Consider the following 26,316-nt stretch of genomic DNA (forward strand, 5'->3'; position numbering starts at 1 on the left):
TTTCAATTTTATTTTGTCGATATACATTGTGGCTGATTATTGCTCCCCATCACCAAAACCTCCCTCCCTTCTCCCTCCCCCCAACAATGTCCTTTCTGTTTGCTTGTCGTATCAACTTCAAGTAATTGTGGTTGTTATATCTTCTTCCCCACCCCCGGTTTTGTGTGTGTGTGTGTGTGTGTGTGTGTGTGTGTGAATTTATATATTAATTTTTAGATCCCACCAATAAGTGAGAACATGTGGTATTTCTCTTTCTGTGCCTGACTTGTTTCACTTCATATAATCCTCTCAAGGTCCATCCATGTTGTTGCAAATGGCAGTATTTCATTCGTTTTTATAGCTGAGTAGTATTCCATTGTGTAGATGTACCACATTTTCCGTATCCACTCATCCGATGATGGACATTTGGGCTGGTTCCAACTCTTGGCTATTGTAAAGAGTGCTGCGATGAACATTGGGGAACAGGTATACCTTCGACTTGATGATTTCCATTCCTCTGGGTATATTCCCAACAGTGGGATAGCTGGGTCGTATGGTAGATCTATCTGCAATTGTTTGAGGAACCTCCATACCATTTTCCATAGAGGCTGCACCATTTTGCAGTCCCACCAACAATGTATGAGAGTTCCTTTTTCGCCGCAACCTCGCCAGCATTTATCGTTCAGGGTCTTTTGGATTTTAGCCATCCTAACTGGGGTTAGATGGTATCTCAGTGTGGTTTTGATTTGCATTTCCCGGATGCTGAGTGATGTTGAGCATTTTTTCATATGTCTGTTGGCCATTTTTATATCTTTCTTAGAGAAATACCTACTTAGCTCTTTTGCCCATTTTTAATTGGGTTGCTTGTTTTCTTCTTGTAAAGTTGTTTGAGTTCCTTATATATTCTGGATATTAATCCTTTGTCAGATGTATATTTTGCAAATATTTTCTCCCACTCTGTTGGTTGTCTTTTAACTCTGTTAATTGTTTCTTTTGCTGTGCAGAAGCTTTTTCGTTTGATATAATCCCATTTGTTTATTTTTCCTTTGGTTGCCCGTGCTTTTGGGGTCGTATTCATAAAGTCTGTGTCCAGTCCTATTTCCTGAAGTGTTTCTCCTATGTTTTCTTTAAGAAGTTTTATTGTTTCAGGGTGTATACTTAAATCCTTAATCCATTTTGTGTTGATTTTAGTATACGGTGAGAGGTATGGATCTCGTTTCATTCTCCTGCATATGGATATCCAGTTATCCCAGCACCATTTGCTGAAGAGGCAGTCCCTTCCCCAGTGAATAGGCTTGGTGCCTTTGTCAAAGATCAGATGGCAGTAAGTGTGTGGGTTGATTTCTGGATTCTCTATTCTATTCCATTGATCAGTGTGTCTGTTTTTATGCCAGTACCATACTGTTTTGGTTATTATAGCTTTGTAGTATAGCTTAAAGTCAGGTAGTGTTATGCCTCCAGCTTTATTTTTTTTGCTCAGCATTGCTTTGGCTATGTGTGGTCTTTTATTGTTCCATATAAATGTCTGAATAGTTTTTTCCATTTCTGAGAAAAATGTCTTTGGAATTTTGATGGGGATTGCATTGAATTTGTATATCACTTTGGGTAGTATGGACATTTTCACTACGTTGATTCTTCCAATCCAAGATCATGGGATATCTTTCCATCTTCTTGTATCCTCTCTAATTTCTCTCAGCAGTGTTTTGTAGTTCTCATTATAGAGATTTTTCACCTCCTTGGTTAACTCAATTCCTAAGTATTTTATTTTTTTGGTGGCTATTGTAAATGGGCAGGCTTTCTTGATTTCTCGTTCTGAATGTTCACTATTGGAGAAAAGAAATGCTACTGATTTTTGTGTGTTGATTTTGTATCCTGCTACTGTGCTGAAATCATTTATCAATTCCAAGAGTTTTTTTGTAGAGGTTTTAGGCTGTTTGATATATAGGATCATGTCATCTGCAAACAGGGACAGTTTGACTTCATCTTTCCAATCTGGATGCCATTTATTTCCTTCTCTTCTCTGATTGCTCTGGGTAATACTTCCAACACTATGTTGAATAGGAGTGGTGAGAGTGGGCATCCTTGTCTAGTTCCTGTTCTTAAAGGAAAAGCTTTCAGCTTTTCCCCATTCAGGATGATATTGGCAGTGGGTTTGGCATATATGGCTTTAATTATGTTGAGATACTTTCCCTCTATACCTAACTTATAGAGGGTCTTTGTCATGAATGAGTGCTGAAATTTATCAAATGCTTTTTCAGCATCTATAGAGATGATCATATGGTCCTTGTGTTTGAGTTTATTAATATGGTGTATCACATTTATTGATTTGCGTATGTTGAACCAACCTTGCATCCCTGGGATGAATCCCACTTGATTGTGATGAATAATTTTCCATATGTGTTGCTGTATTCTGTTTGCTAGTATTTTAGTGAGGATTTTTGCATCTATATTCATCAAGGATATCGGCCTGTAGTTTTCTTTTTTGGTTATATCTTTACCTGGTTTTGGTATCAGGATGATGTTTGCTTCATAGAATGAGTTTGGGAGATTTGCGTCCATTTCAATCCTTTGGAATAGTTTGTAAAGAATCGGTGTCATTTCCTCTTTGAATGTTTGGTAAAATTCTGCTGTGAATCCATCTGGTCCTGGGCTTTTCTTTGTTGGGAGCCTTCTGATAACAGCTTCAATCTCCTTTATTGTTATTGGTCTGTTCAAATTTTCTACGTCTTCATGGTTCAGTTTTGGGAGCTTGTGTGTGTCCAGAAATTTATCCATTTCCTCCAGATTTTCAAATTTGTTCGCGTATAGTTGTTTATAGTAGTCTTGAATGATTCCTTGTATTTCAGATGAATCAGTTGTAATATCGCCTTTTTCATTTCTAATTTTGGTTATTTGAGTCTTCTCTCTACTTTTTTTTGTTAGCCATGCTAATGGTTTGTCAATTTCATTTATCTTTTCAAAAAACCAACTTTTTGATTCGTTGATCTTTTGAATTGTTTTTTGGTTTTCAATTTCATTCAGTTCTGCTCTGATCTTCATGATTTCTTTCCATCTGCTAACTTTAGGTTTGGATTGTTCTTCTTTTTCTAGTTCTTTAAGGTGACATGTTAGGTTGTTCACTTGCCATCTTTCCATTCTTATGAAGTGAGCGTTTAATGCAATAAATTTCCCCCTCAATACTGCTTTTGCAGTATCCCACAGGTTTTGGTATGATGTATCATAGTTTTCATTAGTTTCAATAAATTTTTGGATTTCCTGCTTGATTTCTTCTTGGACCCATATGTCATTGCGTAGAATGCTGTTTAATTTCCATGTGTTTGTATAGTTTCCAGAGTTTCATTTGTTATTAATTTCTAGTTTTAATCCATTGTGGTCTGAGAAGATACATGGGATAATTCCAATTTTTTTGAATTTATTGAGACTTGATTTGTGACCTAATATGTGATCTATCCTGGAGAATGATCCATGTGCTGCTGAGAAGAATGAATATTCTGAGGTTGTTGGGTGGAATGTTCTGTAGATATCTGCCAATTCCAATTGGTCTAGAGTCTTGTTTAGATCTTGTGTTTCTCTACTGATTCTTTGCCTAGATGATCTGTCTAATATTGACAGTGGGGTGTTCAGGTCCCCTGCTATTATGGTATTAGTGTTTATTTCCTTCTTTAGGTCTAATAGAGTTTGTTTTATAAATCTGGCTGCTCCAACATTGGGTGCGTACATATTTATGATTGTTATGTCTTCTTGATGGATCAGTCCTTTTATCATTAAGTAGTGTCCCTCATTGTCTCTTTTTATGGCTTTTAGTTTAAAGTCTATTTTGTCAGATATAAGAATAGCTACTCCAGCTCGTTTTTCTTTTCTGTTTCCATGGTAAATCTTTTTCCATCCTTTCACTCTTAGTCTGTGTGAATCTTTATGGGTGAGGTGGGTCTCTTTTAGGCAGCATATAGTTGGGTCCTCCTTTTTGATCCAATCACCCAGTCTGTGTCTTTTGATTGGGGAATTTAAGCCTTTACGTTAAGAGTTGTTATTGAAAGGTGTTGATTTATTCCTAGCATTTTATTGGTTGTTTGGTTGTCTTAGGTGTCTTTTGTTCCTTGCTTTCTGATTTACTGTTTGGTTTCTGTGTTTGTTGGTTCCTTAGGTTGTAGATAGCATTTTTGTTTGCTTGTTTTCTCTTCATGAATGCCATTTTTATTATACTAGTGGGTATTGATTTTTCTTGGGTTTTTATGGCAGTGGTAGTTATTTTTCAGGAACCAAACCCAGTACTCCCTTGAGGGTTTCTTGTAAGGGTGGTCGTGTGGTAGTGAACTCCCGCAGTTTTTGTTTGTCTGAGAAATATACTATTTGCCCTTCAGTTCGGAAGGATAGCCTTGCAGGGTAGAGTATTTTTGGCTGGCAATCTTTGTCTTTTAGTATTTTGAAAATATCATCCCATTCCTTTCTAGCTTTTAGGGTTTGTGATGAAAAGTCTGATGTTAGCCTGACTGGGGCTCCCTTATAGGTGATTTGATGCTTCTCTCTTGCAGCTTTTAAGATTCTCTCTTTGTCTCTGAGTTTTGCCAGTTTGACTATGACATGTCTTGGAGAAGGCCTTTTTGGGTTGAATACTTTTGGAGATCGTTGAGCTTCCTGGATCTGAAGATCTGTGACTTTTCCTATACCTGGGAAGTTTTCTGCCACTATTTTGTTGAATATTTTTTCAATGGAATCTCCATTTTCCTCCCCTTCTGGAATACCCATGACTCAGATATTTGAGCGCTTAAGGTTGTCTGATATCTCTCTCAGATTTTCTTCAATGTCCTTGATTCTTTTTTCTTTCTTTTTGTCTGCTTGTGTTATTTCAAACAGCCCATCTTCAAGTTCAGAGGTTCTCTCTTCAACTTCGACAAGCCTGCTGGTTAAACTCTCCATTCTGTTTTTTATTTCGCTGAATAACTTCTTCAGTTCAGCAAGTTCTGCTACATTTTCTTTCAGGACATTGATTTCTTTGTACATTTCCTCTTTCAGATCCTGTATACTTTTCCTCATTTCATCATGATGTCTAGCTGTGTTTTCTTGTATCTCACTCAGTTTCCATAGAATTATCACTCGAAATTCCTTGTCAGTCATTTCAAGGGCTTCTTGTTCTATAGGATCTAGAATTTGAGATTTATTATCTTTTGGTGGTGTACTTTCTTGATTTTTTGTATTTCTGGTATCTTTTTTTTGATGTTTATTCATTGTGGCAGGGGGTTTCACAGTCCACCGGTTTGAGACTAATGACTAACTAGGATGTTGCTGTGGTTGCCAATTTGGTATGGCTACCTCTGTGACTGCTCAGTTGGCCTCTAGTGCCTTGTGTGTGTGGTTGCCTCGGGTCTTGGGCTTCTCCAAGGAGCCTCCCTTCTGGTCAGCTTGGACTCTGCTGGGCTGGTGGATCACAGGGCGGTACCACAGGGTGTGTGCTCTCTGCTGAGCTTCTACTTCCTGTGCCGGACTTCTCCCTGTTCCGTGTGCTCTGGCCCAGGCTGTTGGATCATGCAGTGGCGACCCCACAGGGTGTGTGTTTTCTGTCGAGTCTCCGCCTCCTTGGCCGCACATCTCCCCACTCTGTGCACACTGTGCTGGGCTGGGGCGTGTCTTCTGCAACCCTCGTCTATCAGCTGGGCCTTCAAGACCCTGCTCGGCACCTCCTCGCCCAGGAGGTCTACCAGGTTTCTGCTAGGCACAGATGACTGGTCGCTCTGAGTGCCTTTGTAGCACTGTGTAGGTCTTTCTCGGGACTTGTTCACCTTTGTATCCCCCCGGGTATAAACCGAGTCTAGCGCCTGCCTGCAGCCAGCTCTCCGGCAGTTTCAAGCGGGCCTGGGAACTCTCCTAGCACACTATTCCCAACTAGAAATTGGTTAGGCTTTTTTTCTGAACTGGTGGCCACAGAGATGGTAACTGCCTCCCAGTAACAGGAAGTTTACTGGGGGCCAGAGTCCAGGGTGTGGTGGAGTGACAGTCGGCCTGCCCGTACTTCCTTGCCCTCCCGACACTGGCCAGGGATGCCCCACACCACCAGCCCCACCAGAGAACTGCAGAGGGAGTGGGAGGGGAGGCCGGCCCACAGGCTCTGGAAAGCCCTGGGCTGGGCCAAGCAAGTGGGAAGGCTCAGTGGCAGTCGAACCAGGTGGAGCTGCCAGCACCTGGGAAAATGGAGGCAGCCCCCATGCGGTGAGTGGCCTGGTGATGCAGGTGGGAGCCGGGTGGGCGTCAGGCCCCCAAACAGGGCTGGTCCAGGGGTCACTCACAGGGTTGTGCCAGGTCGGGTGCTCACTCTCTGCCTCTGGTTTGCCTCCTTCCCTGTTCTCGGCCGCTGCTGCCTTGGGCTGTTCAGTCGCGGCGCGGCTCGGGTGCTCCCAGGAATCTTCTTTAATGCCAGCCTGAAACCTCGAATCCTGAATAGGGCAGCTGGCCGCCTTCAGCGTGGCCCCGGCCTCCGGGATCCTCTCTGCATCCACAGCAGCCCTGGCGCCATGTTCCCTGTTTAGAGACTCGCTTTTGCAGCTAAGAAACAGTTCTTTTCCTGCTCCACACTTCAAAGCTGTTGCCTGTAAATGAGGCAGCCTCTCCTGCCGGAGGCAAAGTGGCGGTCACCCCCCAAGACCGGCCACCAGCAGCGGTCCTCCCTTAAGAGATGGCAAGAGGAATGTCCACAAGTTTCCCGGCTGCCTGAGGCCCAGTAGCTGCCTTTTCCACCTCAGCTACTCTGCGCCAACCGCCGCAGCCACTGCCATCTTGAAACCGAGAGAGTAGGTTCTGAAGGGTAGGACCACCAATCCTCCCAGGAGGCAGTCCTGCCCAATGGAACCCTTCACCCCCACCCAAGATCTTGTTAGACCAGGATCTCATGAACTTCTCAGAACACAGACAGTTTGTACAAAAAAGAAAGATGATACATTTGCCTAGTGAGAAACATAGCAGCAACCACTAGGTGGGAGGTAGGGAAGTGTGGCAATCTGGGTTTACAAGACTTCTGCTGGAGAGAAGAGTGCCACCTCCAGGAGAGGGGTCACAAGAAAAGTGAGTGTCTGAGTCCAGGATATGACCTGCTTGGCCTGAGGGGCCTGGCAGGTATCTGAGTGGATGGGCATAGCTATAATCTATCTAAATATTAGTAACAACACAGACACCACCCTGACTACTGTATGGGCTAATTTCTGTCCTATCCCACCCCCCCAAAAAATTATTTTACAATCTTAAACTCAGGAACTTCAAAAGGTGACTGCATTTTGAGATAGGGTCTTTAAAGAGGTGGTTAGGTTAAATGAGTCTGGGCCCTAAAACAATCTGACTGTTGTCCTTTACAAGAGGGGACTAGGACATACATAGACACTCCAGGGGTGATTGTGCACAGAGGATGACCATGTGATGAGGAAGAGAGAAGGAAAACATCTGCCAGCTAAGGAGAGAGCCTTAGAGAAAACCAATCCTGCCAGCACCTTGATCTTCAACATCCAGCCTCCAGAACTGTGAGAAAATACATGTCTGTTGTTTAAGCTGCCCAGTCTGTGGTGTTGTGTATGGCAGCCCAAGCAAACCCATACAAGTAGCCAACATGAAATCTAGAGTAATGTGATGCGCTGTCTCTGTTCATACCAACAGGAGACTTGTTATACTCCATTCAGTGAGGAGGTGCTATCATTCACAGCTTCTGCTGAAGTTACAGATAAGTTTCCATTATGAGTTAAATTGTGTTCACCCTTCCCCCAAATTTATATGTTAAAGTCCTAAACCACAGTACCACAGAATGTGATGTTTTTTTTGCAACACTGCCATTGCAGTTGTAATTAGTTAATCCAGTATGACTGATGTCCTTGTAAATAGGGGGAATTTGTGCACAGACCACACAGGGGAAGATGAAGGCAAACATCAGGGTGATGATTCTACAAGCCAAGTGATGTCAAAGATTGTCAATACACTGCCAGAAGCTAGAGGAGAGACATGAACCAGATTCTCTAGGGTCAGAATGACTGAGATGACCTCCTTTTCGAACCCTCATGTGAATCTTAATTGCCAGCCTTGCTGATTTATAGAATTAAAATTTCTGCGTACAGACAAGACTCAAAACATGAATCCTAAAGTGCATGAGGTGTTAATCTGAAACGCACTGTATCAGGTGCCCTTGCTGCAAAGGAAGTGGTTTGTAGTAAGAATATAGTGAGACCCAGGAGAAAATGGGGTGTTCACAACATGAGACAGAAACCAAGGTCTCATGTTAACTGGGTTACTATGAGCCTGGTTAGTATTAGTCTGTTTCAGGTGGCAAATACATGGCACATTGCCCTACAATGGCTGTAGGGTTAAAATTTAGAATTTAATAGGTTCATATCAATAGATTGTAATAATAACCAGTTCTTTATCTGGGAAAGAGGGACAAACGTTTTCCAACTGTGTAGTACTATGAAGACAGACAAATTAGTTTATTGGATGAGAACAAACATTTTCTAATGGCTTGGAAGAGAGCTACTGTAGAGCTAGGGCTGCATCTGAAGCTCACAGACTCCTCGAGCTCATTCACAAACCCTTCACATGCAGGTCTATGAGCTAGGTAACTGGACACAATGATCCTTGGAGTCTTGGTTGAAGAAGGAATAGTCTTTATTCAGCACACACTACACTACGAGCTAGGTGGTAAGAAGGAGAAACTCAGAAGCTCAACTGCTACTGGCAAAGTCCAAAGGAAAACTGAAACTGAGCAGCTGCCAGCAGAGTAAACATGCTCTATTGTTAGACATGAGCTCTCTGCCCCCAGCCTGCTTCACAAACTGCAGAACACACAAAAGCAATAACTAGAAAGACACACTGGTGCACATGTGCACTAACTCCACCCACACACAACTTGGTTACAAGAAACATCGAGGGAGCCTGACGAAATTATCCTATTTTTCCCACTGCTACCATATTAACTTCTCATTTGTTTAACCATTTAAAGGAAAATAGATACATGATTTTTTCTTCCTCTAAAATGCATCTGCAAATATAAATATGGGTTCCATAATAGCAATAACTATATGACAACTAAAAACAGTAAAATTGCTTGTTATATATTAATATCATGTGGTAATTGGCCCACATTCGAATTTCCCTGTTATACGCACAATGCCTCAGGTTGTCAAACCAGGATTTAGTAAAGAATCAGAATTCTACTTCATAATAACGTGGAAAGACACCAGTCTTGATCCATCAGGTCCTGTTCTCCTGGTAGCAAAAATCCCTGCTGAGAAAGGAAACAAAATCTTCTCCTTTAGTCCCTAAAGGATGATGACAGGCTTGTGGGAAACGTAGTCTTGCCCTCCAATGATGTCACCAGCACAGGCGCACTGAACAGCTGCTCCAAGTTCCTTCTGTACTTGTGAGGCTCCGCTCGTGCTGCCATCTGGGAAATGTAGTTTCGCCCTCCAGTGAGACAACCGCACAGGACTATGGGAAGGGCTTTTCGGTGTTACTTCTGCGCGCATGTGCGGCTCCTCCCACTCCGCCATCTTTTGTCTGGAAATTAGGGAAGCTTCCGCTGTCCTCACACTGCTCCTCAAATCCTGGGGTTGGATTCTGAGTCCCTGAAGGTGGGTGGAGGGTGAAAGAGGAGCCCGCGAGCCTCGGGGAGTGGGACGGTGTCCCGGCACTTGGGGGAAGAAGCGCCGCGGGCCTCGGGGGGTGGAACCTGACGTGCAGCGCGAGTGCGGACCTGGGCCGGGCCGGGGAAGGGGCACCCAGGCCGCGCTTTCCAGACGGTTCCATCAGAGGACGGCGCTGCCGGGTGTGCAGAAGCCGGTTCCAGATGTCCCAGGACGGGGGCTCAGGTCCCAAGTGGTGACGAGAACGTGGGTGGGGGTGCGTGAAGACAGCGAGCCTGGGAGGTGTGGGGAGGTCACGTTCCAGCTCCGCCATCAGGAACCTGGTTCCGACCTATGGGACGTTCACTTCACCATCTGTAACGTGAGCGTGTGAACATTAGTGTAACGCCCCAGATCCCAGAGCTGAATCTGGGGATTGTGAGGTGTGTGCAGACTGTCACTCTGTGGCTGCTGTGGTCGTGGGTGTCTCAGTGTCTCTTCAGCAAGTCACATTTCTGGTCCCTCCTGCCCTGTGCGGCCTACCTAGAGCTCCTGGTTTGAGTTTACAGAAGTTGATACACAACCTTGTTTCTAGGACAGTGACTTCTAGGAGGGAGATTGGGGCACTGGATGTTGGTCCCATTTTCTTTGGAGTGAAGGAGGTGTGACAAACGTTGAAGGACGGTGTCCTGTGAATATGAATCCCACCTGGGGGGACATCATTGTGGCCAGAACCCTCTCAGTACTGCTTCAGGGTAGAGGCAAAAGAGTCCCAGAAAGGTGAGGATCTGAGCTTTGAACAGTGTAAACAGTGATTGTGTCTAGTGCTTAGAGCACACCGGAGTTGGCTGATAATACCTCATTCAATGGGTATGTGAGACTAGATGGTATCGGAAGGTTTGGGCCAACTTTCAGAAGGGAGAAGTGAATTAGACTGAGAAAGAGAGGCAAGGACCAGGAGGTGTTACTTATTGAAGAGGGTTTGAAGGTGTTATGTGGGGTGCAAAAATAACCTGTCACAGCTGAGAGGATCTGTCTGCAGTGCTCTGTGACCACACTCCCGTTCCTTCAGTCTTCCCTCATTGTTCCTAGTGTCTGAGCTCTCTCAAACCCAGCCTATGGCCAAATTTGGCATCTAGAGACATGCTTGTGGTTCTCTATCTTCATAGTTCTTTTCTGGTCATTCAGGAATGGTTTTCCCATATTTCTACCTTGTAAGAAAAGTGAAAATAATTGGATATGAGGAAATGTGACTTGCCCAGGATCACATGATTTGTTGATCTTAGACATCCTGACTTTTGGGCTAGCATTTTCCATTTTGCCACATTTAAGTCAAAACAAGTGTTTGTTCATTTTTGAGATTATTTTTTGTAATGCTGAAGTCAACTTAGAGCCAACATTGCTTTAACATACATTGCTTCAAACATCTCTATCCTTTTTTAACTCCGGTACTTTGGATTATGTCACCTCAAAGGGTAAATAATGTAAGTATTTCTTACTTAATGTCAGTAACCTATTCTTTAAAATCAGAACTTTTGCAGGAATATATTAGAGGCAATTTTACATTATTTAAAATGTGAAAATTAGACTGCACTTCCCTTCTACTCAAAATCAATTTCTTAAATGTAATTAAAATGCTAGTGTGCTTCAAAAAGTTCATGGAAGGATTTCTATTCTCTTTTCATTCTATTTCCCCCCAAACTTTTGAAAGTACCCTGGTACAGTGCATTATTCACTTATAACGTACTGTTTATGTTGTATGTTTTTAAAGTAAACAACTTGTATGTGATGTAAAAAAAAATACAAAACAAAACTTACAACTTAGTTTACTGATGTGCAAATAATTGTGTTTTATGAATCCTATAGCCTCTATTAGGGCTAGAAACTTCACTGAAATACACATGGTTAACATTCATTGTGATCTTTCAAAACTTCTACCTGTGGTTGTGAAGGTATATTGAATGTATTTGACTTGTAATTTAAGACTTTCTCCTCCACATAATTTTGTTAAATATGTTTTGAGTTTTGGGGACTTAGATGTATTATTCAGTATTTGCTATGTAAGAAACAAGTCAAACATCAATGGCTTAAAAAAACATCTATTTTTTTTTTTTTTGGAAGTTCTATAGATCCCCATCTTGGGGTGCATTTAGCAGGGCAGTTCTCATTCTAGTGTTCCCTTGATTACATGTGTGGATTTAGTCACCTTGTAACTTGACTGAGGCTGTTTGGTTAAAGAAGGCTTCACTCACATGTCCTGTGGTTTGTGCTGACACTTGGCTGGGCCCTGTGTCTCCCCAGTCTTCTTCACAATATGACTCAGTTTAAGAGGCATGCACCAATGGCCAGTACTTTACAAACGTATGTTTGCATGACATTTTCTAACGTGCCAGTGTCCAAAGCAGGTCACATGACAAAGACTAGTTTATTGTCAGAACATGCTATATGAGGGCTTGGGTACAGGGAGGTCAGTGAACCAGAAGAAATATACATTATATTTATTTTGTTTACCTGTATAATCATGGGCAACGTGTGCTGGGTTACAAGATGCACACTATCCAGATATTTACGTACATAAAAGGAAGATGTGTTGTAATGGAAACACTTTTCTGGAGTCATGTGTGAACTTAATATATTAATAGGGTAACAGTTAATACAGCCAAATGATTTCTACGACATTAATTCTAGTGATGTCACAGTGTGTTTTTCTTTGGTTTCAGGTGTTAAGTTATATGTTTAGGTAATATTGAGTTGTGCTAAGTCAGTAGGCCATGTATGTTTTCATTGACCCAAAAATAAATTGTATGTGTAATGTGTAGCTAATAATGTTCTTGTAGCTGCTTCTTTAATGAGGTCTTGTTGCCCCTTATTGAGGCATGAAGGACTGTTCCCTCACAGGAAGGCTTTTTGTTTGTTTCTCTTTTTCAGCTAATAGAGAGTTTTCAGAAGGAGAATGTAGAACCAAGCCACAACAGTTCTCTCTTTAGTCCGTTCCATTCTCTTTTCTCCCAGCTATGCTGCCAGAGTGTGCTATGGGTTTACAAGAGCAACAAAAGATTAAGAAATCTCTGGTGAGTTTTTTTTATTATTTATTACTCAGTTTTTTAAATTATGTGAGCTTTATGGAATGCATTAATTAAAATTGAAAAGTATAGATGAGAAAAACTCAACTTGAAAGAAATGTACATTCATAAGATAAAGTTGGCATGTAGATACAGCAGTTTCTAAGACCTCAGAGTCATCCAAGTTGAAAAAAAATAAAAATTTTTGTCTGGTCTTTGTGATGTCATGGAAAAAAGGCAGACACCTTGTTTACATGATTGGAATGGAATCTGAGAAGAGAATCTGCCAAATTCTCTTGGGATGTGAAGACTTGGTGGCAGCAAATTCTGCAACACCATCAATGTTAGAAAGTTTTTCACTGTTTACCTGGAAATAAACATTTCTCACTTTCTGCAGTGGAAATTGTTACCTAGTTCTAAGGCACAAGTTGCTTAGTAAGGTTTTTATAAAGTTTCTAAAATAAATCTAGTTCCACATGGCTTTGGAAGGCTGTACTAGATTCCCAGGCAAAACCTAGAATTATAACCTAAATTACAGTCAAATCCAATGACTATTCTCTAGTCTTTTTCTAACTTGAGTCTTCTGGTACGTTTCGAACTACTGTTCATGATATTATCCTGGAAATTCCTCTGTGTTAGTTTATTAGTTTCTCTCATGACTTCACTGATGGTTATTTCTCTTTTCTCCTGAATTCTTCCACTTTCTTCTTTAAAACATAGCTTATTGAAATGCTTCATCCTGGGCCCTGTTCTTCTCATGTGAAATTCTTTCTCACTGATTCAGTCCTCTGTACTTTACACTCCTCTTTCTCTCAAGGTGGTACTTCCTCCCTAGTCTTTGACCATAGGTTGAACTTGTTGAATGCTCATTTGTAGCTATTCAAAATGCACCTCAAGGGGCTGGCTTGTTAGCTCAGTTGTTTAGATCATGGTGTTTTAACACCAAGGTCAAGGGTTCAGATCTCTGCACCAGCCAGCTGCCAGGAAAAAAACCCAAAATATCACCTCAAGGTCAACAAATCTAAAATTAAAAACACTTCCTCTTCTTCTGTTATATATGTTATCACTACCACCCAACCATTGACACAAGCCACCAAAATGAAATTTCTCCTGGACTCCTCCCTGTTTCTTGGGTCTAATTTTATCTTGTGTTACTTCCTGCTACTTTTGTTTGTTTGGCTTTTTCATTTTATTCTAATTTCTATATACACTGCCAGCATAGGGAGAGATGTTTGTACTCATAAAGACAGTAACTTTGTTCCACCGGAAATATCATTCTTGTAAAAACCTGAAGGTAATGTTTGCTGGGCTATGAGGTTCAATCTCTAGTGAGCTGTGCTTCTAGCCAGCACCTGTGGTGACATTCTTAGGTGTCCATGGGGAGAAAGCCTTCAGGAGTGACTGGGACATGTTTGAACAACAGTCAGTAAAAAGACATGAAATAATAAAAACAGAAAGCACAAATTTTCATGTCTACTTTTTGCTTCTATAAATGTACATCAGTGATTCTATTTGTAGTTCTTATTAGTATACAGTTATCTGTTTGCAGTTCAATACAACCACCATGTTTTTAAACTTTCTTACAGATTGTGTTTTATTCTTCTCCTACTTTTAAGTAATTACCTGAAAGCAAATGAGAAAAATGGGTGTGTGTGTGTTAGTCATCAGTATGTTTTTAAAGTAGAACTGTAGCTAACAGCTAGTTAATAAAAATTGACAAACCAGTTAACTGAACATTTACATTCACAATTGTAGTTTGAGACCTAACATAAGATGTGAAATGCTTTCATTCTTTGTTTTAAATCTAATATTCAGTGTGAACCTACAGTCTGCATGTTTGGAATCAAAGTACTACCTAAGGTCTCTAATAACTTTTTTGGTGTTCCAGTGATCTGCTATGCAAGAAAGTGTCACAAAACTTCATGGCTTAAAATAAGAACATCTTATGACATGTCACAGTGTTTTGAGTCAGTAAACTGGGCAGGGTGGCGTGGGTTCGCTGCTACACAATGTCTTTTCTCTGAGCTGGAAAAACTAGTGGCTGGGAACACTGAGCAGACATCCAGCCCTCTCTTTGTGGCCATGTTGGACTTCCTCACAGAGTGGCATTCTCAGAGTAGTCAGGTTTCTCTGGCTTCTGCCAGAACAAGTGTCCAAGAGGCCCAGGCAGAAGCTGCAAGGATTCCTGTTATCTCCACTCAGATACCAAAGTGTCTCTTCCAATGTATTCTTGTAGTCAGGCACATCACTAAGACCAGCCTTGATTCAAGGGGAAGGCAATTAGATTCCACCTGTCAATAAGAGGAATAGCAAGACTTTACAGCCCTGTTTAATAGACCACAGTCTGCTCTCTGATCATAAATTTCTACTGAATGCAAAATGTACTTTGCCCCTCTCAAGAGCCTTAGAAATATTTTGCCACTGTGCAGTTGACAAAAAGCTAAACTAAATAAGCTCCAGTATCCTGTCATCTTTTTAACACACATCTAGCTTACAGTGAACAGTCAGGCATGACCATGTGTGCACTTTTCTTCAGACAGGTTTGGTGAGAAGGGGCAGCACCCTGAGGGCACTGGTCTGAGTAGTTACTTATTCCCATCAGGTGCCTGCTGTTGTATTTCCTCAGGGCCCAGTCCTGTCCCTGGAGAGGATGCTTTGTGCCTCTTCACTGTGTCCTCTGGGCTCTCCCCATTCTCTGTCAATCTCTTCCTTGAAGAGCTGGGTTTGCAGTTGACTGACTTTCTTTACCTATTTTTAGTTATTATATGTTGGATCCAACGTCCTTCTTTTTTTTAAAACATTTTTCTGACTCTGGCCTTTTGATACAGGAAATTATCTGGTGTATTCACTGCCATAAAGACATGGGTTTCCATTGTGCTAAAATCCATTAGACCGGTGCTACCCCCACACATTCTGAGTCAGGCCCTTTGTTCTCTGACCTCCCCTTCTCCCCATGGTGGCTATTTCCTTAGAAGTTTTATTGTTTACTAGGCACTATCTATGTGTCAGATCCTCAGGTACTTAGAAAGCTAGAGATATTTTTGGTCTTTTATCTTTTTTGGAAAACAATGGACTTGATCCTTGCCACAAAACAGTTTGAAAATATTTTTCTGGGAAAAATGGATGGAAAAATAGCCAAACTCAACAAGTCCTGGCTCCTTCATATTCTGTTTGAAAATTGAACATATTTCTTTTATTTTCTCACTGACAGAGAGAGGAGGCCAGGTAGCACTTTTCCTTTGTGCCCAAAAGTCTCCTTTGGCAGACCCTGAGATGGTGAGATACCTTTTCCATTTTCCAAGTTATGGGAGGTGGTAGTGTGGCCCACATCTTTCAGTATTCCATTTATTTCTAGAAATATAATTTGTCTTGAAGAGTCTTTTGCTGGTATCAATATTTCCACTTAAGCTTTTCATAATTTGTGTTGCTATGTTAGATATGTTTTCATTATTTTACGTTTTGTCTGTTTCTTTGTATTTCAAATGTAGTTCTCTAGACAGTGTACTGTTGGGTCTTACTTTCCTATCAAGTCTGACAGTATTTGCCTTAAATAGAATATTTAATGCAATTCCATTTAAACTAATTATTGTTAAGGTTTAATTTAAGTGTGCTGTTTTGCTATTTTCTATTTGTATTTGCCTCATCTGTCTTTTAATCATCTGCTTTTCATTTTCTAACTTTTCATCAATTAATTCTTAAAAAATATTTTATTTTGGTTCAGCTATTGGCTTTTAAAATAATTTATTTTTAATTTTGGTAAAAAGCATATAGCATAAAATTTACCATTTGAATCATTTCTTAACCTTTATGTAGTTTTAAGTATATTGACACTGTTGTTCAGGAGATATCCACAAGTTTTTTATCTTGGAAAATTGAAACTCTATATCCATTAAATGGAAACTCCCAATTTCCCCCTTTTCCCACCCTCTGGCAACCACCATTCTACTTTGTGTTTCTAATACTTTGACTCTTATCAGTGGGACCATACAATACTTGTCATTTTGTAAGTGTCTTGTTTCACTTTGCATAATGTACTCAAGGTTCCATTTTATAACATATGTCAAGATTTCCTTTCTTCTTAAGGTTAGATATTATTTCTTTGTATGTATAGGCCACATTTTATTTATCCCTTAATTCATGGTTGAACATTTGAGTTGCTTTCACTTCTTAACTCTGAGTAATGCTGCTCTGAACACAGGTGTGGAAATATCTTTTTGAGATTCTGCTATTAATTATGTTGGATTTATGAATCCTATGGTAATTCTATTTTTAATTTTTTGAGAAGTCACTGTACTTTTTTTTTAAATAGGGGCTGCATCACTTTATATACTCACATAAAGCATACAAAGTTTCCAATTTTGCCAATACTTGTTATTTTCTATTAGGTGTGAAATGATACTTCATTGTGGTTTTGCACTTCTCTAGTGATTAATAATGTTAAGTGTCTTTCCATGAGCTTGTTAGACATTGGTATATCATCTTTATAGAAATGTCTGTTGAAGCCCTTTGCTTATTTTTTGATCAGATTATTTGTTTTGTTGTTTGGTTGTAGGTGTTTTTAAAATGTATTCTTGGTGTTAATTTCTTATGAGGTAGATAATTTTCGACTTTCTTTTCTCTTTTTTGAGTTGCTAATGTGAATAGTATTGTGTTTTTTGTTTTAAATTTTACTTGGTCATTGCTGGGGTATAGAAAAGTGATTGACTTTTGTATATTAATGTTGTATCCTGCAACCTTGCTGTAATCAGTAATTAATTACAGGAGGTTTTCTGTTTACTTGCTAGGATATTTTATACAGATAACCATGTCATCTGCAACTAACAACAATTTTATTTATTTCCCAGTCTGTAAATCTTTTATTTTATTTTGTTGTGTTATTGCACTACCCAGTACTTTTAGTATGATGTTGAAGGAGTGATGAGGATACATTCTTGCTTTATTTCTGATTATCTGGGAAAGCTTTGAGTTTCTCACCATTTAAGGGTAATGTTAGCTGCAGTTTCCTGTAGATAATCTTTATCAAGTTGTGATGTTCCTCTCTATTCCTAGTTTACTGAGAATTTTTATGGTGAATCAGTGCTGTATTTTTTCAAATGCTTTTTCTGCATCTATTGATGTGATTATGTGATTTTTTGTTTTTTCTTATTAGTGTTTTTGTTATCAGTTATGCTAATTGATGTTCATATGTTGAACCACCTTTGCCTACCTGAGATAAATACCACTTGGTCATGGTGCATAATTCTCTTTAGACATTGTTGGATTAGGCTTGCTCATATTTTATTGAACTTATTTGCATGTACGTTCATGAGAGATAACAGTTTGTAGTTTTCTATTCTCTGGTTTTGGTACTGGGGTAATGCTGTTCTCATACAGTGAGCTGGGAAGTACTTCATCTTCTGTTCTCTGCAATAGATTATAGGAAGGTGGTATAGTTTCTTCCTTAAATGTTGGCTTTAGTTCTCCTGTGTACACATCTGGGCCAGGTGCTTTCTGTTTTGAACATTATTATTTTCTCAATTTTCATAAAAGATACAGGCCTATTCACATTGTGTATTTTTGTTTGTGTGAGTTTTGGTAAACTGTCCTTTAAGGAATTGGTCTGTTTTCCTGTAGGATGTCAAATGTGTGCAGAGTTGTTCATAGTATTTATTATTTGTTTAATGTCCACAGGATCTGTATTGATGTGCTGTCATTCATTTCTCATATTAGTAATTTCTGTCTTGTGCTCATTATCTTTTTAGTAAGCCTGGCTATGGGCTTTTATTTTTTCTCCAGATTTTCATTTTCAATTTTATTTCTTTTCTAGTTTTTATTTTCTTCTGCTTCCTTTCAATGTAATTAGCTCTTTTTTCCCCTTTGTTTCCAAAGGTGGAAACATAGATTATTGATTTTAGATTTTTTTTTAAAAAAGTACACATTCAGTGTCATAAAAATTTGTGAGAACAGTTATTTCTGTATCCTACAAAGTTTGGTGTCATTTTCTCTCTCTCTCTTTTTTTTCTTCCAGTGGCTGTCCAGTATGGAAATCGAAATCCTCGACCTTGGCATTACAAGGCTGTGCTCTAACCAATTGAGATAACTGGTCAACCCCATTTTCACTTTCACTTATTAAAACTATTTTTAATTTTCTTAGTTTTACATTTTTTTTCTTTTTTTAGCCCATGTATTAGAGTGTGTTGTTTAATCCCACTCTCTTTGGGGATCTTGTAGTCATTGCTCTGTTAGCAATTTCTAGTTTAATTCTTTTGTGGTCTGACAGCACATATTGTATGATTTCTATTATTATAATTTTCCTAAAGTGTGTTATGTGAATCTGAATATGGTCTTCTTAGTGATTTTTTTTATGTGAGTTTGAGAAGAATGTCTGTTCTGTTATTGTTGGAAGTACTTTGTAGATATCCATTATACCCAGATCATGTTACTGAGTTTAATTGTGTCTTTTATGGCTTTCTGTCTGCTGAATTGGTTCATTTTTGATAGAAGGTGTTGAAATCTCCTGTTTTGATGCTGAATTCTTCTATTTCTCCTTGATGTCCTATTAGGTTTGGTGTCATGTAGTTTGATGATATATTGTAAGGCACATACATATTAAGAAATGTCCTCTGGGAGAACTAACTCCTGTATTATGATGTAATGCCCCTTTTTCTTCCCCTCTATCCAGTGTTTAAAGATAAAGTGTTTCTGCAGATTCTGTACTTGTTCGTTTTTATGTTCAACCTCAGGTTCATTCACTCTGATGTCTTCAGATAACATGGAAATTTTGATACTTTTCAAATCTTTGTTGTCAGCTTAACTTTCTCTCTTGAATGCTGGAATAATACATCCAATTGCCACTTGGACAATTCCACAGATATTTCAAGTATTATGTATTCAAGTCTGTTTCACTTTTGCTCTTTGTATTTTTGTCCCATTTTTCAAACTTTGCTTTGCAGTTCCAGGTCCTAACTAGCTGTACTTATGTAGATAGCCTGAGAGTAAAACTCTTCTTTTTAATTTCTGCACAGCAAATTACTATCATATTCTGTTTCTGCTTTTTCATTCCCTGTTTCTTTTTTATAGTGTTAAGTCTCTCTTCTGTGTGCTTATTTCTCTATGTTGTAATGTAGTTGGTCTTCTGTCACCCTGTTTTCTTTTTCCTTCTGACTCTCTGTAAAAGCCTTTTCCATTCTCCTTGTAGTGGATGACTATTAAAATACAAATAAAGTTATGTACTTACAGGACCACATTATTTGCTCCGTGTGGTTTAGAAAGTTGCAGTGTACAACCTGGTGTGGACAGAAGCAATCCTTTGGCACATAGGAAGGAAATTTTGGAATGCCTTTTTAATGTACTTTTAATTCATAAGTAGTTAAAAAACAATTACTTAAAATGTTTTGCTGTTTTAAATAGGTCCCATATTTAAGTGAAAAATCATTCTATAATCAGTTGTTTCAATATTGCTTTTCCCTTATGCTGCCCAAGATCACTCACTCAGACATGGTGCTGTGTGTAGTTCCATTAATGTGGGGTGTGTTCTTTGTGTTCTTGTGACTGGACTTTTGCTGTTGCCTCATATTCATGAGACCATGCAGTTCACATGGAAGAGTTTAACATCTTTGGCATTTCAGTGAAGTGCAAACTGAATACAAAATAAAACTATATTTTCTATTTCTTTCTTATGCCAGTCTATATTGAACTTGTGTTTAAATTTGTTCATCTAACACAGTATTTCAGGTATGTATGTATGTATGTATGTATACTTTTGCCTTCATGCCTGTTTATGCTCTCCTTGGAAGAGATAAATTTCATTAACACTTTTATCACTAGCAACAAGGATATTTCTTAAGGTATAAACTAAGTTTTGTAATATTATTTTTATTAATTGATAACTTATTACAGTGCCTGGATATTTGTCTTTTGATTTTTCTTCTTCCCATTCTGTGGAGTACAACAAAGTGGCATCTTATATAAGACACATACAACACATGCATACACAGAGGTGTGAACTCCCAGGTTTCTGTTTTGTGACCCAGAAATGTTGACTTGAGTTGAGAACCATGTGTCATTCCAGGACTTGGTATCATTTGAGGATGTGGCTGTGGACTTCACCTGGGAGGAGTGGCAGGACCTGAATGATGCTCAGAGAACTTTATATAGAGATGTGATGCTGGAGACCTACAGCAACCTGGTGTCACTGAGTGAGTAAAACTCCCCAATAACTTTCAGGAGAAACAGTTTCTTTTTTGTTCATAAATATAGGAACCATTTATAGGGTTTTATGCTGTTTTGGGAAGATTACATTTCTTGTAAAAGTGTGCTCTCTTTCTCATGAGGTTCAAAGTGGCCTCTTTATCGCATGTCTTAAGATGAGCACTTGCCATTCTTCTGAGGATAAGACTTAGCAGTTTTACAATTACTTCCCATTACCAGAATACTTCATTAACAAAGCTGAGGTGATTGTCAACTTAGAAGAAGGAGCGGAACCATGGACAATAGAATGCCCAAAGCAGATCCTGCAAGATTTGTCAGCACATAAAGTGCAAAAGCCAAGAAAAGTAAAGCTCATTAGATATTAGCAGTGTTCAGCTATTTCTAGCAATCTTTCCTGTAAGTCGCAGATTTGAGGATGGCTCACTTGCAGTCCTGTATTACATAATGTCCAAGGCAGGGTGTCCCATGTACATCCCAATATTTTATATGGCTGAATCTGTTTTGTATATACCCAAAATCTATTTCCTAAATTTCTCTTCTTTGACATTTATTTTTCCTATTTGCTTTCTTAACATTTTTGGTTGTGCTTGTGTCTTCAATTCTCATGTATTTTTTTTTGTACTGTATCTGTTTGTTTTCTATTGTTTCTGACAGAATACCTGTAACTGTAATTTATAAAGAAAAAAATCTTTTTCTTACAAGTCTGTTCTGGAGGCTGAGCATTCCAAGTTCAAGGGGTTGCATCTGGTGTGGGCCCTTGTTCTTGTGGGAACTCTTCACAGAATCCAAAAGTAGTGCAGCATATCACATAGCAATTCACTAAGAGAATAGGAAAAGAGGTACAGCAGTGAGCCTTGTACCACATCAAAAATCATGAAGTTGAGGAGAACCCTGCATGGGATAATGAAAGGGGTGTCCATGATTTTGAAGGAAAACCAGAAGATTCTGGGTGCCAAGACCATGTGAACTAAGGGTTCCATGTTGAGGGGATAAGATTGTTGATTGGGAGTGGTTTTCTGTTTTCTTCTTGGAAATTATGCAGAAAAAAAACCAAAATGAGAAATGTGCAGGAGACTCTTTTTATTAGACTAGAAGACCACCAAAACTTCACTACACAAAACAAACGATGTCACAAGAAATAAATTATCAAGTGGTGGTCCATGTACCAGAAATTGGGGATAGAGTGCAAGTTGATTTGAGAAGGAATCAGAAGAACATATTTCAAAGATGGTGGGTACAGCCTTGGATACAGAACCAAATATTTTAGAACAGAAGTGGGTGTCTAGGGTGGAGAACTGATATTTCCTTTATTCTAATGGTTTATGAAAAGCAGAGGAAGTCAAGTTAAATGGAAAACTTGGAGGAAGCTATCTTTATCTAGGGTGGAGAAAAGGATATTTTATTCTTTGAAAAACTTCCACATTCCTATAGCCATTTTCTAAGGAAGGAGTGTAAAGCATATAAACATAAATGCAAAATCCTTATCAGCCTTGTTCCTGCATATGTGATAAAAAATTGGCTCACTTCTGTACCCGAAAGTGGCTGATGATGGAAAATCTAGCCATCTTTGTTGTGAAATAATGAGAAAATAGCAGCAGGAGACACCATTGTTGTAAAAATGAAGCAGAGAAAATGGTGTAAATAAATGAACGGTGCTTAGCTGAAAAGTACGTGTAGGCATAAAATAAAAATTAAGTATTTACTCATAAATTAAGATTTCAAAATGAACAGCGAAGGAAAGAAAAACATATAACATTAGAAAATAGTACAATATTACATTGTCAGTAAGAAAAAATTCCATAAACTCATGAAACCAACATCCGTTATTGATTTTTTAATAAAATCTTTTGTTACTAGGATTGGAAGGCAGTTCTGTACCTTTACTTGAGCAATCAATGAGATGTGCTTATGTGTGGTTAATTATTAGTTACTTTTTTCTCATTTCAGATGTCCAGATAGATGATGACCTCATGGAGAGGAACCATGAAAGTCATAGTAGATGCTTGCAGCCAGTTGTAGTCACCAACAGCAACACATCAGCTGAGGAGAGAGTTGTGTTAGGAAAATCATTTTATTTGAATTCATATCATGTTTTAAATCAGATTATACATAATGGAAAGTATTCAGGAAAGGGAAATGATTTTTACATATGTGAGAATGCACTTCTTCCTAGAGAGCCTGATGAGATGCCTGCTGGAGAGAAATCTGATGATGATCATATAACTAGAAAATTGCCCAGACATCATGAGCTTCTTAGTCAGCATCCCAATATTCAAACTGGGAAGCAGATTTTAGAATACAGTGGAAAAGGGAAATCCTCCATCACAGAGCCAATAATATGTACACATAAAAAGATTCATATGGATGAGACCACCTATAAGTATAATGAGTATGGGAAAGGTAAGTCAGCTGTCATTTTCCAAGAAATAAATCAGGTAGAAAGGAAAACTCTTCAATGTGTTATATGTGGGAAAATGTTCTGTAAGAAGGCTGAACTCACTAAACATCAGATTACACACACAGGAGAGAAACACTGTAAATATACTGAATGTGAGAAATCTTTTGCTAAGAAATTATACCTTACCTCACACCAGAGAACAGCTATGCAGGAGAAGCTTTATGGTTGTAATGAACATGAGAAAAATTTTTGTCAGAACTCAGACCTTACAGTGCATCAGGGAACTCACACAGGAGAAATGTATTCTGGAAGTATTAGCTGTGGAAAAAGCTTCTGTGAGAATTCACTCCTCAGCCATTCTGAGAGAATTCACCCAGGTGAGAAACCATATGAATGTAGAGAATGTACAAAATTTTTCTACCATGTGTCAGCCCTCACTGTATATCAGAGAGTTCACACAAGTGAGAAACCACATAAAGAATATAAAAAAACATTTTATAGTAATAAATGTAAAACCTTTCTCCAGAAGTCACACTGCAACAGTCATCAGAGAACTCACACTGGTGAGAAACCATGTGAATGTAAGGAATGTGGAAAAACTTTTAACGAAATGTCAAGCCTCAGCATTCATCCCAGAACTCACACAGGTGAGAAACCATATGAATGTAAAGAAAGCAGAAAATCTTTTAACCTAAAGTCAGATTTCAGCAGGCATGAGAGAATTCAAACACTTGAGAAACCATATGAATGTAGAGAATGTGGAAAAGCTTTTAACCAAAAGTTTTACTTAAGCATTCATCAGAGAACTCACACAGGTGAGAAACCATATGAATGCAGAGAATGTGGAAAAGCTTTTAGCCAAAAGTCAAGCCTCACCATTCATCAGAGAACTCACACAGGTGAGAAACCATATGAATGTGAAGATTGTGGAAAAGCTTTTACCCACAAGTCATCCTTCAGCATTCATCAGAGAATTCATACAGGTGAGAAACCATATGAATGTAGAGAATGTGGAAAAGCTTTTAACCAAAAGTTTCACTTAAGCATTCATCAGAGAACTCACACAGGTGAGAAACCATATGAATGCAAAGAATGCGGAAACACTTTTAACCAGAAGTCACACCTGAGGAGGCATCAGAAAATTCATACAAGTGAAATACCAGATGGATGTGATGAACATACGAAATTTTTCTACCATGAGTCAGCCCTTGTATATCAGACAGTTCACACAAGTGAGAAATCACATAAAGAATATAAAAAAAATTTTTACAGTAATAAATGTGATAAAACCTTTCTCCAAAAGTCACACTGTAGCAGTCATCAGAGAATTCACACAGGTGAGAAACCATGTGAATTTAAGGAATGTGGAAAAACTTTTAACCAAAAGTCAAGCCTCACCATTCATCAGAGAACTCACACAGGTGAGAAACCATATGAATGTAAATACTGCGGAAAAGCTTTTACCCACAAGTCAGGCATCAGGAAGCATGAGAGAATTCACACAGGTGAGAAACCATATGAATGTAAAGAATGTGGAAAAGCTTTTAGCCAAAAGTCTAACCTCAGCATTCATCAGAGAACTCACACAGGTGAGAAACCATATGAATGCGAAGAATGTGGAAAAGCTTTTACCCACAAGACAGGCCTCAGCAGGCATGAGATAATTCATACAGGTGAGAAACCATATGAATGTAAAGACTGTGGAAAAGCCTTTACCCACAAGTCATCCTTCAGTAGGCATCAGAAAATTCATACATTTGAGAAACCACATGAATGTAAAGACTGGACAAGCTTTTACCCTCATGTCAGACATCAGGAAACAGAGAATTCACACAGGTCAGAAACCATATGAATGGAAAGAATGTGGGAAAGCTTAACCAAAAGTCACACCTCAGCAGCCATCAAAGAATTTGCATAGGTGGGAAACCATGTGAATGTAAGGAATGTGGGAAAAAAGTTTACTGGAACTCACTATAATAGACATGAACAAATTCACACATGGGAAAATCCCAATTCATGTAATGGCCATGGAAGAAGGTTTTGCCATAAATCACAACACGTTTCATCAGAGAACTCACACCAAGAAGATGCCCTATAAATGCACAACTGTCCCTTGGTATTGGAGGGTGGTTCCAGGAGCCTCTTGATGAAAACATTTGCAAATGATGATGCCCCTTCTATAAATGGTGTACTGCTTCAATATTATCTGTGAACTTTTTTCCATGTCCTTTACATCTTGAGTAGAATATGTTACTGAATACAGAAGAATTCCTTATAAATAGTTGTTATACTGTGTTGTTTTTTAATTGTTAGTTTTTTTCTTTTTCTTTTTATCAGTGGTTGAATCAGCAGATGTGCAACCCTCAGATATAGAAGGGGGTCAGTAATTCTGAAAACATCTTTTTTCGGCAGTTACAGGGCTGGCTACAGTTAGTGTATTGTTGGTTAGAGCATGATGTTGATAACACCATGGGTCCCTTTACTGGTCAGCCACGGGGGAAGAAGAAAGAAAAGTAAAGGGAAAATAACTCACACTGCAGCGACCATGAAATAATTTTCATGGGGGGAAATTCTGCATAGATGAGACTGGGTATGTATTTTCTAAAAACACCTTTTTTCTCTTGTACACGTGTGCATTCTCAGCATTTAATTATTGTGTGTGGAACCATGTAATTTAGCTGTGTTCAGGGGAGTATGGATGCAGGTTATAAACATTACTTCCAGGCCAGGCAATAAAAAAAAATGCCATTGTCCCTGATTTCTCATTCTTTGGAACTGAAGGGCAGATGATTCCTAGGGTAGAGTTAGGCCATAGGTGGGAAAAATTCACCCTAATTTAAGACAGACTGAATTGAAGAAATGATAGTTCTTTCCAACTCTATCCCCAAATCCTGTATTCATATTTTATGTAAGAAATGCTTACTATTGTTTGACATTTCATGTGTGATCTCTCTGTTTCTGACACAAATAGCCCATTGTGGTAACTGACTTTATGAACTTTCTGAGAGAAGTTACCAGTTCTTGAATATGAGACTATTCACACAGAAGAGAAACCTGTATTGTCACCTTTTACACCCAAGTCTGCTTATGGGAAAATTCA

At 39.0% G+C, this 26,316-nt stretch overlaps 1 protein-coding gene across 4 annotated transcripts in view; it reads left to right on the plus strand.

Annotated features, from left to right (window-relative positions):
* The first annotated feature begins 9,496 nt into the window (after window positions 1–9,496).
* Window positions 9,497–26,316, plus strand: part of LOC134378511 (zinc finger protein ZFP2-like) — a 38,488-nt gene continuing 21,668 nt past the window's right edge. The window contains exons 1-4 of one of the 4 annotated variants that reach the window (XM_063097695.1): window positions 9,497–9,575; window positions 12,495–12,637; window positions 20,679–20,805; window positions 22,766–25,451. In XM_063097695.1, the coding sequence (XP_062953765.1) occupies window positions 12,581–12,637; window positions 20,679–20,805; window positions 22,766–25,068 (2,487 nt within the window). In that variant the 5' untranslated portion in view covers window positions 9,497–9,575; window positions 12,495–12,580 and the 3' untranslated portion in view covers window positions 25,069–25,451. Of the gene's footprint in view, window positions 9,576–12,494; window positions 12,638–18,635; window positions 18,744–20,678; window positions 20,806–22,765; window positions 25,452–26,316 lie in introns of those variants that run through there. The other 3 variants (XM_063097696.1, XR_010023651.1, XR_010023652.1) reach the window with 3 other exon arrangements.

The sequence above is a fragment of the Cynocephalus volans genome, chromosome 5 (genome assembly GCF_027409185.1).
Source record: "Cynocephalus volans isolate mCynVol1 chromosome 5, mCynVol1.pri, whole genome shotgun sequence".
NCBI classification, from domain to species: Eukaryota; Metazoa; Chordata; class Mammalia; order Dermoptera; family Cynocephalidae; genus Cynocephalus; species Cynocephalus volans.